This window comes from Engystomops pustulosus, chromosome 4 (genome assembly GCF_040894005.1).
Source record: "Engystomops pustulosus chromosome 4, aEngPut4.maternal, whole genome shotgun sequence".
Lineage (NCBI taxonomy): Eukaryota > Metazoa > Chordata > Amphibia > Anura > Leptodactylidae > Engystomops > Engystomops pustulosus.
The window spans coordinates 175,399,729-175,412,294 of NC_092414.1; the positions used below are offsets into that span (position 1 = coordinate 175,399,729).

The 12,566-nt window shown below is 43.4% G+C and overlaps 1 protein-coding gene across 1 annotated transcript; it reads right to left on the reverse strand.

Annotated features, from left to right (window-relative positions):
* Nucleotides 1-5,111: 5,111 nt before the first annotated feature.
* On the reverse strand, nt 5,112-10,822 carry LOC140125707 (uncharacterized). The gene is made up of 9 exons (XM_072144558.1): nt 10,755-10,822; nt 9,638-9,733; nt 9,388-9,489; nt 7,349-7,444; nt 7,099-7,200; nt 6,603-6,683; nt 6,279-6,469; nt 5,853-5,950; nt 5,112-5,380 (listed from the first exon to the last, which is right to left on the reverse strand). Exons 1-8 carry the CDS (start codon nt 10,770-10,772, stop codon nt 5,938-5,940), a joined length of 699 nt encoding a protein of 232 aa, XP_072000659.1. The 5' UTR covers nt 10,773-10,822; the 3' UTR covers nt 5,112-5,380; nt 5,853-5,937.
* Between the last annotated feature and the right edge of the window lie 1,744 nt (nt 10,823-12,566).

Consider the following 12,566-nt stretch of genomic DNA (forward strand, 5'->3'; position numbering starts at 1 on the left):
ATATACATAACACATACGGCATACACATTATATACAATCAATATATATATATATATATATATATATATATATATATATACACACAAAAAGTATACACTGACCATATATACACATGCTGCATATACATACAGAATATACACACATACAGCAAATACACACGTTCAGTATATACAGCATGTTCACACACATACGGGAAATACACACACATTCAGTATACAGAACATATACATACATACCACATACACAGCATATAAACATACATCATATATATATATGCTTATACAAATATATGTGTGTATAAATACAGTAAATGCATATATACACAGTATATACATATATAGACAGTAAATGCATATATACGGTATATACAAATATACACAGTAAATGAATATATACACAGTATATAAATTATATATATAGACAGTAGATGCATATATACACATATACACAGTTTATACACATATACACAGTAGATGCATATATACACAGTATATACATATGTACACAGTAGATGCATATATACACAGTTTATACATATATACACAGTATATACACAGTAAATGCATATATAAACAGTATATAAATATATAGACAGTAGATGCATATATACACACAGTATATACACTGTACATACACTGTATATACATAGAATATACATCATATATGCACACAGATAAATTCATATGTAGTGTATACTTACCCTTTTTGGATGACCAACAGTCGCGTCAGGCGGGTGTTCGGGGTGGATCTTGTTCGGCGTGGGGTCGGTCGGTTGCTGGTTTGGACGGGAGGGGGGGGGGAATCACCGGTTAGGCCGGGGAGAGCAGGGGGGACGGAGGACGGCGCTTGTTCCGGCGGGGGGGGGGGGGCGTTAGGAGCGGAGGACGGCCGCTTGTTTCGGGGGGGGGGGGGGGGGCGGAGGACGGCGGTTGTTCCAGCGGGGGGCGGGGCGTTAGGGGCGGAGGACGGCCGCTTGCTCCGCCGGGGGGGGGGAGGCGGGAGGAGCAGAGGATTGACGCTTCTTGCGGCGGCGGCGGGGGGGCGCGGTGGGCGCTGTGCTGAACGGAGGACGGACACCTGTTCCGGCGGGGAGGACGAGCGTAGGACGCCCGCTAGTTCCGGGGGGGGGGGGTTGGAGCGGAGGAGAGCCGCTTGTTCCACCAGTGTGGGGAGGGGGGGGCAGCGGAGGACGGCCGCTTGTTTGGGCGGGGGAGGAGGGGGTTGAGCGGAGGACGGGCGATTGTTCCGCCGGTGGGGGGTTGGGGAGCGGAGATGGCCGCTTTTCAGGCGGGGTTGTGAAGCTGAGGACGGCCGTTTGATAGGGCGGGGGGTGGGGTGGTGGAGAGAGCGGAGGACGGCCGCTTGTTCGGGCAGGGGAGGAGGTAGCGCGAGCGGGGTTACGAGCGGGCGGGGAAGTTTAGCCATGCAGCGGGATGGGCGGGCAGGGAGGCGGGAACCTTTGCCGGGGGGCGGACGGCTCGGCCATGCAGGGGGATATGCGGGGAGGCGGTCACCTGTGCCGGGGTCCGGCGGACGGCTCAGGAAGGTGGCGGCTCAGGAGTCAGGGCCATGGGGCGCGATCTGGTGGGGGCCCCCTGGGGGGGCAAGATGGTGGGGGCCCCGGGGCTCGAGCCCCGGGAGCCCCGCCTATAATCCGGCCCTGACAGCTCCCAACTGTCCCAGATTGGCCGGGACAGTGCCGTTTTTTTACCTCTGCCCCGTGGTCACGGGCAGCTGGGAGATTGTCCCGGATATTCCCTTCAGGTCCCGCACTGGCTGGGGTTGTCCCGCCTAGTAAATACTTTCAAAGCCAGAACCTGCGATACTGAATGACTTCTACAGACATTGGGCAGGGAATCCTTTTAAGAGATGTGTCGGGTTAGCGCAGAGCAGGGACCACGTCATCAGGTTCAGATCACCATCTGTCCATATATGGCAGGGGTAGGAAACCTATGGCTCGGGAGCCAAATATGGCTCTTCTGTTGGCTGCATCTGGCTCTCAGACAGATCTTTAACCCCTTAAGGACGCAGGGTTTTTCGGCTCATTTCTCGCTCTCCAACTTCAAAAATCCATAACTTTTTCATTTTTCCGTGTACAGACCTGTGTGAGGGCTTATTTTGTGCATAACAAATTTTACTTTCCTGTAATGTTATTTATTTTAACATGCCGTGTACTGCGAAGCTGAAAAAAAATTCCAAATGTGGAAAAATTGAAAAAAAAACGCACGTTCTTGTGGGCTCAGTTTTTACGACTTTCACTCTTTGCTCCAAATAACACGCCTACTTTATTCTTTGGTTCGGTGCGATCACGGTGATACCAAATTTATATAGGTTTTATTGTGTTTTAATACATTTTCAAAAATTAAACGAATGTGTACAAAATAGAAAAAAAAATTTTGCCATCTTCTGACGCTAATAACTTTTTCATACTTTGGCGCACGGAGATGTGTGAGGGGTCATTTTTTGCGAAATGAGGCGACGTTTTCAATGCTACCATTTTGAGGTCTGTGCGACATTTTGATCATTTTTTATTTAATTTTTTATGTTATGTAAAAAGGTGTAAAAGTCGCATTTCGGACATTTGGGCGCCATTTCCCGCCTCGGAGGTCACCGCCGCACGTAACCGTTTTTATATTTTGATAGATCGGGCATTTTGGGACGCGGCGATACCTAATATGTTTGTGATTTTTACTGTTTATTATGTTTTATATCCGTTCTAGGGAAAGGGGGGTGATTTGAATTTTTAATATTTTATTAATTTTTTTTATTTTTTAAACTTTTTTTTTCTTTTTTTTTCCACTATTTTTTAGACCCTCTAGGGTACATTAACCCTAGATCAGTGATGGCGAACCTATGGCACGGGTGCCAGAGGTGGCACTCAGAGCCCTCTATATGGGCACCCTTGCCATCACCCCAGGGTAGAGTTTGCCAGACAGGACACAAGTCCTCTTGCAGTCCCAGGCAGCCCAGGACACCAGAAGGAAGCTACAATGATAATCCAAAATTCTTCTCCTTCTTTCCACTGTATTGGTGTCCTCAGGTGCCTACACAATTTAAACCCGTGAAAGAGCAGGGAGTAATAAGTTACTGATTAAATTGTCGCATTGGCACTTTGCGAAAAATACGTGGGTTTTGGTTGTAGTTTGGGCACTCAGTGTTTAAAAGGTTTGCCATCACTGACCTTGGGTAACAATCCAATAAGTTTCCCTGTTCAGGATTTTGAGTTTGAAATCCCCACCTCTTGGGGATCTGTACACTTTCTCAATTCCTCTCCACTGGAAACCTGCAGTGCTGCCCACATGTTGTTCTCTAAAATGTCTCGATAGAGACGAAATGCCAACGGTTTGATTAATCACTCCCCCCAGAAGAAGTCTATCATGCGAAACACGTGTCGGGGTGGTACACACGCTCTTGGTCTGTATTGCATATTTGTTTTCCCAAAACCTTCCACTTTGGATTTATGTTATTTTACTGCGGATTTAGGTGTGGGTGGTGTTATCTGTGTCCACCATTTACTTTCCGTAGCCATACTTACCTGGGAATACTTAATGTCTATTGTTACCTTGATTGAACTGTGTGTACTCTTTTTTGCCTGTCTGTCCCTTTACACTGCCTGCAGTTTTATTGTATTTTATGTAACATTGATTATCAGTAATAAAGTTTACCATGTTTTATTGTATATTTTTATTCTGATTTATCGGCTTTGTGTATGAAGTCACTAGGTGTTTAGTCTCCTTGGTGGTGACTGGTTATGGCCCTTTTCTGACCAGTTTCACCCCGTGAACTTTTTTGTGGTTTCCTCATAGTATTTATGATATATGAGTATAGTATTATGTGCATATGTCTGTGCAGCTAAAATGTGTAGTATCAAGTGTGATGTGCATGACGGGGCTGGCAGAGCAAGTTTAAGTATATGGGGGGGGGGGTTCGATCCAAAGTTCACATTGTTGCCTGCTGAGGTTTTGTTACTCCACTATTGCCCACATACTATGATGATCCTCTAATGCCCTCCATGTGCCTATAATGTTCCTCTCATCAAATAATAGTAGTAACACACCAATCCCTGTAGCAGGCGGTATGCACATCAGTGAGTGATAGACCAGTGAGAGGATCTTAGTTTAGTAACTTTTCCATTGTTAGGGCACCATCTTTATTACTCCATGTAATCCCTCATGTCCTATAAGTAATCTACACACACACAGCAAATTGCTCTCATGTCATGAGATATAAAACCTGATATCACAACATACTATAAATCTGTATACTCCGCGCTCTGCTGACAAGTCTGTATGAAGTCTAGGTAATTTACTTCTTCAGTCTGGCCTGGGGCTGAGGATAAGGAGCAGATACCGTGATGAATGTGTGACGGGTCTACAGTCGGAAAGACTGGTTCTGACTTCCATGATACATGTAATACAAAGAACATGTATATCTCCATAATGTGCTTCTCCCAAAACCCAAGTGTAGAGGAGAAAGTCCATGTCTGTCCAGAAAGTCTTGTAGGATATATAGTGACCTCAGTGCATTATAGATTTACATGTAAGGTGGTTTTTGAGTTTTCACACTATAGTTCCAGAACCCAAGGCCCACTACCTCTACATCTCCGGTTATGCATAAAGATGGAGAGAGACCACAATAACAGAACTGAAATTCTTCTTCATAGTCCAAGATAAATCTAAGAGATGCTGTAGATTAAGGAATCATGCACATGACCACGATCACCCTCACACAGGACGGGTCAATAGGAAATGACTGACCGCAGCGTGAATGTGCCCAATGGAAGGCTACAGGGCCCTGAGTGCCGCAGTTTGTGCGTTCGTGTCCATCAGGCCTAAGGGTTGATATGTATATTGTGACCTTCGTTTATGATATTTCCCTACCACCACAGATACCAATCCCCTGTCTATACCCCTTCATGCCAGTATTTATGACTGCCATCCCATCACTTCTATAGAGCTGCCAAAGACTGTGGCCCAGGCAGCCCCATTGAAGTAAATAACACCACAGGGGTCGCCCACCAACTTATATGTGTCCACTAAGCGGTGGAATATGGATGGGGTATGTGGTGGAACAAGCCCTTTCAGTTTTTTTTACAAAATAGAAACACTTCATATAATCGGCACATTTATTGGCAGTGAAATATAAATCTAAGGACTCTTTGTGCCAACATCTGGAGATCAGGAAATGGCAAGTGATGCCCATAGCTGGTATCATGGTGCCATGTATGTGCAAGGTAAAATCTCAAGCCTCAAATCCAAAGATAAAATAAGCCAAAGAGTATCAGCAAGTGTCACTCATTCAGACTGTGATGAAACCAAATTATCTTCTTTTAAAAGACGTCCATCTCTGACACCAGGGGCGGGAGGACACGTCTATTGGCCTAATGAAAGAACAAAGATATATCAATTCATACATTCCTCATCAAGTGGCTGCTACATGTCTTCATCCTGGAATGATCCATATCTAAATGTCCGTAGCAGTGATGATGCCACATGGACATCGGCCTAGATGGTAATATCTTAGGGCACATTCACATGGCCGTCTGCGGGGACGTACATGTGGCCGCAAATTTGTGTCCGCATGTATGTCCCCACAGACGGCAATAGCGGCGCGGCGCAGATACGGTGCCACACATGTGTGGCACCGATCCGGCCCGCACACCGCAAAAAGATAGAGCATGCTCTATCTTTTGGCGTGTGTGCGGCCGTGCGCCGCTATGGAGGGAGGAGGGGCCGCCTCCACCTCCTCTCCAGCACACGGCGGGCATGCCACTGTGTGAATGTACCCTTGTGGACATTGTTCACTGGTAGAGAAGTGATTCATCTATGTGGCAGAGTATAGTCAGGACTTACAGGTTCGGTAGGTTACAGGTCGTCTTGGTCTAAATTCAATAAGAACTTCTTATCGTTGGGGCAAAGTGCAGAGAAGTCAGAACCTTCATGAATGAAAGCTGCAAAAAAATCTCTGGATTATCTTCATTGTAAAGTCTCACATTAGGTCATATAATCCAACGCAAAAGCCAAAAATCAGTCAGTGTATGTTATAAATATATTTTTTGAGGTCCCATAATGCACTTTTCCAGACTAAGAGGAAAACAGCAGTAGCATCAACTTAGCTGTAGACGTGTAATAGTAAAATAGTGTGTGATATCGGGACAAGAGAAGTAAATTAAATAATTAGCAAAGTCACTGGACCAGTTCTGAAGACTCCGATCTGCAGAATCTCAGATCTCCTTGATGTTGTCCTTGTCACAATGTACTGATGTGCGTTCCACCTACCTACTTATCTCAGCCTCATCGACCTGGGTTGAAGCGTCAACCATATAGGAATGGCCCATGGGTTTCACCTGGATCATGGTGACTTTTGGTCCAAGGCTGAGCTCTTCTTCGGTGACTTGGCATCCAAAGTCCTTGGTGCTCGGTCTTCTGACAGCTGGCGTGAAAGGAGTCACCATCACTGATTCCCGGCTCTACAGAGGAAAGATAAGAGAAAGCTGATGATGATGTGTGTATCATGAGTCCAGTCACTTGTGAATGAGATCCTGAGATACACGACATGTATCACCAGGCTGAGATACATGTCCTAGACTGAGATCTCCTCACCATGCAGAAGATGCTCCTCAGTCTTTTTCTCCATCTTGATCCAGATGCTCTTCTTTTCTCCCCAGAGGTTTCTGGTTCATCCTGTTGAGAATTTGGATACACAGAAATTTAGAGTGATAGAAAGCAAATGAATCCTCCATTCAACTATAAACATGGGTCCAGATTTACTATGGGAAAGCACCAAAAATTGTACATACAGCGGACACCACACACTAAATTTGTAAATCATGTACTTGATAACACGCTCTAGTTTATCTTGCACTTTCTTTTAGAGAATATTAGTAAATCTGCCCCATTGTCTATAAGTTGTGTGTGGATCATAGAGGAGAAGAGACATTACCGTGATGATGCACTTCTCGCTAATCTTAATACATATTAATCGTCAAATTCGAATCATTTTCCTTCAATTCATCATGACCTCTAACATCATCATCAATAGCATCAGCAGCAGTTATGGGACATGGTGAGTCCATGACTATAGTAATGGCCTCCTTACCGATCTAACAATCCAGCAGGGCTCAGGTGACTCCGGCATCAGGTCTTCTGGTCCATCCTGTGCAGCAGCAGCCAAATTATAGAAGGCTGGAGAAGGACCTAGCTGTGGGACATAAAAATAGAAACATTACTTTCAGATCAATGATATCTTATTGATAAGATTTCATGGAGGAGATGAACCCCACATAACCCCAATATCACTTGTTATGTATAATGTGGTGATGGCTGATGACGTCTCTAGAATTATTTACCCCGTTCTTGTAGGATTTAATCCATGTGCAATTAGCATCCGGCTCCAGTGCCCTGCGGGACAAAACTTGGACATGGGTGCGCCCAGTAAGATTATCCTATAGGGGAGAGAGAAGAACAGAATTTCGGGTCAGTGAAATTATTTGTGGTTCCACACGATGGAGACGTCTCCAGAAGGAATCATGCAAAGTAACCATAGACCTTCAGGAGCCGAGATGGTGGAGACCACTAGTGGAGTATAGGAGGACATTGGTGGAAAGAGACATTAATATAACCAGAAATGAGTAAAGATGTAGTAGACGACTCTAGAACATCTTCAATATCACATAGTCTATCTCTCAGAGCATTATGCTAGAACCTGGGTAAATGGAGAAAGATTCTATTGCTATGGTAACCAGTACGCACATCCGCCACTCTCTTCTATTCCGGGAGTTACTCATACTGTATATCAGTATATCAACTTCTGATAGGACAGCCAAAAATATTTCGGCCTATAGTAAAGACATTTGCATAATAGTGTCCAGGTGGTGACCTCATACCTGCCATATACATCCATAGGTCCAAGTTAGCCTGACATATGCCAAACTATGTCCCATTGTTAAACATAAGGGAGTTATACATGAGCTGTTTGTAGTAAAGTAGTGTTACCCATATTAACCAATCACAGCCCTGCTTTCATTTTATTAGCTGCTTGATATGAATGAAAGCTGAGCTGTGATTGGCTGCAACAGTTATAATACATGGCTATATAGATAGATATCACCAAGAGACTTTATGTATAGTAAGATCTCAGCTTCACATTCACCAGCTCTGACAAGGAGAGACAGCGGTGAACATGGGAAAAAATGAAGTAAAAAAATGTGCTAAATTTTGATAACTGAATTGTTGATTTCTTACAAAAATTGGCGCCATTTTACTATACAATAAATTCTACTGTTCTTATTTTTTTTTAAGACCCCGTCCACTTGTCTAGTTGCTGTTCATATTTGACATGTGGTGAAAGGAGTTGCAGCTTTTGATGCTAATTTGTGACATATGAGATTTTAGGACTTTTTGGTTCAATTTATAGAAAAACAGAATTAATTAGTGAGATCCTAATATTAAATCTGCCATCAAATTCCATCCTGATAAACCAGGTTCAATTACTCATACACATACGTGTTATCCATAGACTCCTTCCTTCTAAAATCAACCTTTATAATTCTGCTGATGAGCCAGAGGCGATCTGGGGGGGTATTACCAGTGTCCCTCTGTGCTGTAACTTCACAGACCGTTACTCAGTCTCCTCCCCAGGAGGGAAGTGCTGGGGGAGAAGGAGGAAGACAGTGTAATAGTCTGTGAAGCTGCATCACAGAGAGTCTCTGGTAACAACTCCAAGAGTTCTATAGGCTCATTGGAATAATTTTAAAAGTTGAATTTAGAAGGAAGGAGGCCATATATAACAAATATAAGAAGATTACCACAGTCACCGTGCTTGGACCTAAGAAACGTACAGCGGACACCAGATGTAACCATTACATCTAAATTTGTAAATCATGTACTTGATAACACGCTCTAGTTTATCTTGCACTTTCTTTTAGAGAATATTAGTAAATCTGCCCCATTGTCCATAAGTCATGTGTGGATCATAGAGGAGAAGAGACATTATCGTGATGATGCAGTCCAAGTCTAGCGGCTTTTTGCCTGTACTACACTCAGGAGGCGGATCCAGTGGTAGGAAATTCTCCTGTCAATACATATTGGGGCAGATTTATCAAGCAGTCTGAAAGTCAGAATATTTCCAGTTGCCCATGGCAACCAATCACAGCTCAGCTTTCATTTCACTAGTGCTCATGAATATTTTAAAGGGGAGCTGTGATTGGTTGCCATGGGCAATTGGAAATATTCTGACTTTCAGACACTTGATAAATCTGCCCCATTAATTGTCAAATTCGAATCATTTTCCCTCAATTCATCATCACCTCCATCATCATCATCAATAACATCAGCAGCAGTTATGGGACATGGTGAGTCCATGACTATATAGTAATGGCCTCCTTACCAATCTGACAATCCAGCAGGGCTCTGGTGACTCCGGCATCAGGTCTCCTGGTCCATCCTGTGCAGCAGCGGCCATATTATACAAGGCAGGAGAAGGACCTGGCTGTGGGACATAGAAATAGAAACATTACTTTCAGATCAATGACATCTTATTGATAAGATTGCATGGAGGAGGTGAACCCCAGATAACCCCAATATCACATGTTATGTATAATGTGGTGATGGCTGATGACGTCTCTAGAATTATTTACCCCGTCGTTGTAGGATTTGATCCATGTGCGCTTAGCCTCCGGCTCCAGTGCCCTGCGGGACAGAACTTGAACACGGGTGCGCCCAGTAAGTTTATCCTATAGGGGAGAGAGAAGAACAGAATTTCGGGTCAGTGAAATTATTTGTGGTTCCACCTGATGGAGACGTCTCCAGAAGGAATCATGCAAAGTAACCATAGACCTTCAGGAGTGGAGATGGTGGAGACCACTAGTGGAGTATAGGAGGACATTGGTGGAACGAGACATTAATATAACCATAAATGAGTAAAGATGTAGCAGACGGCTCTAGAACATCTTCAATATCACATAGTCTATCTCTCAGAGCATTAATGGGTAATACCAGGCTGTATACAGCAGTGATAGTGATGACATCACGCCAGAACCTGGGTAAATGGAGAAAGATTCTATTGCTATGGTAACCAGTACACACATCCGCCATCTTTCTTTTGGAGTAAATTATACAATTTTTGCAATTTCTTCACATAAAGTTTATAATTTTAAACTGTTATCAGCAAGAGGAGTGTAAGAATGAGTCTGGGGGTGACATATTATAACTAGTGCACAGTAGATACAGGGTTTAGATCTTCCCCTCACCCTCCCAGACACCTCAATGTCACCCTAATGACAGATTTAGGACCTCAGTATAACCAGGAATGGGTGGAGGGAACATCAGGACCTGGATATGATGTCACCATGTTTTATAATATGTGCTCTAGGGACATGGGTCTGGGGGTAAATCTTCTTTCTGCTCCTCTGGACACACATTGCTATCAATAATGTCCCAAATGTAGAACAGAAACCAAAAAATGAGAGCAGATATTCCCCAGGATCCGTGTCGGACTGTCCCACCAGAGGATCGGAGGCTCCAACCTTATACAGTACTGCATTACAAAGATACAGCAGAAGATAACTAAATTTGGAAGCTGGAAGGGTCTTTTTTTTGGTTGAATGTGAAGAGGGTCCTCCAAAATAATGTTATCTGGTGGACCTAAGGAGCCCCGGTACGACACCGCCCAGGATTCCCCTTATCTACATTATAATCGGACCGTCTATTTCCTGATGTAATCCTGATATCCGTCAGTAAATAAAGTCTACTTACAAAAAATCTTTCCATCATTCGTCAGTAAAACAGCAACAAAATCTCCTCTTCACTCTCCACTCTACTATACAACCCTCAGAGAATTATGGGTACAGAGCGGGAGTTATATAGCAGTGATGACATCACAGCGGGTATGACATCATGTTTAGAACGGGGAATGGGGAGGATTCTGATTCCATGGCAACCCAGTACAGGGACCATCTTGTATAATAAATGATGGAGACATGATAAATGTATATTAAATATGGCAAATGTAACCCTTTTGACTCTCTTCTATTCTGGGAGTTACTCATATCAGTATATCAACTTCTGATAGGACATCCAAAAATATTTCTGCCTAAACCCCAAAGACATTTGTATAATAGTGTCCAGGTGGTGACCTCATACCTGCCATATACATCCATAGGTCCAAATTAGCCCAACATATGCCAAAACTATGTCCCATTGTTAAACATAAGGGAATTATACATGAGCTGATTGTAGTAAAGTAGTGTTACCCATATTAACCAATCACAGCGCTGCTTTAATTTATTAGCTGCTCTGTATAAATGAAAGCTGAGCTGTGATTGGCTGCAACAGTTATAATACATGGCTATATTGATAGATATCACTGGGAGACTCTATGTATAGTAAGATCTCAGCTTCACATTCACCAGCTCTGACAAGGAGAGACAGCCACGAACATGGGAAAAAATTCAGTTATAAAATGTGCTAAATTTTGATAACTGAATTGTTGATTTGTTACATTAAAATTGGCGCCATTTTACTATAAAATAAATTCTTCTGTTTTTTTTTTTTTTAAACCCCGTCCACTTGTCTAGTTGCTGTTCATATTTGACATGTGGCGAAAGGAATTGCAGTTTTTGATGCAAATTTGTTTCACAAGAGATTTTAGGACTTTTTGGTTCAATTCATAGAAAAACTGAATTAATTAGTGAGATCCTAATATTAAATCTGCCATCAAATTCCATCCTGATAAATTAGGATCAATTACTCATACACATACGTGTTATCCATAGACTACTTCCTTCTAAAATCAACCTTTATAATTCTGCTGATGAGCCAGAGGCGATCTGGGGGGGTATTACCAGTGTCCCTCTATGCCAGTGGTGGCGAACCTATGGCACGGGTGCCAGAGGTGGCACTCAGAGCCCTTTCTGTGGGCACCCAGGCCTTCATCCCAATTTGCCAGATAGGACTCAAGGCTTTCTCCTGTGATCCAATACAGCCCAGGATGTGCCAAGCTCAGTGCTATTTTCAAGCAACATCCTTGGCTGCCAGGACTACTGGAGGAGCAAGAAGGTGTGGATAGAGATGGATTATCATTGGAGCTCCTACTCTGGGTTACCTGATTCTTCCTCTTCAGGGGACCCTTTAGGGAAGCTACAGTCCAAATTTCTCCATCATCTTTCTATTGTATTGGTGAACTCAGGACGCCAATACGATTAAAACCTGTGATACAGCAGGGATCAATAAGTTACTGCTTAAATTGTCATGTTGGCACTTCGCGACATATAAGTGGGTTTTGGTTGTAGCTTGGGCACTCTGTCTCCAAAAGGTTCGCCATCACTGCTCTATGCTGTAACTTCACAGACCGTTACCCAGTCTCCTCCCCAGATTAGCATAATTGTAAAAGTTGAATTTAGAAGGAAGGAGGCCATAGATAACAAATATAAGAAGATTACCACGGTCACGGAGCCTGGATCTAAGAATAAGAGCCCCTGGTTTCATGCTTGATTGAGATGGTAGATTTCCTTTAAGGCCAATGAGCCTTAGGGGGTTTATATACAGTTTCTTTTCCTTATGAAGACC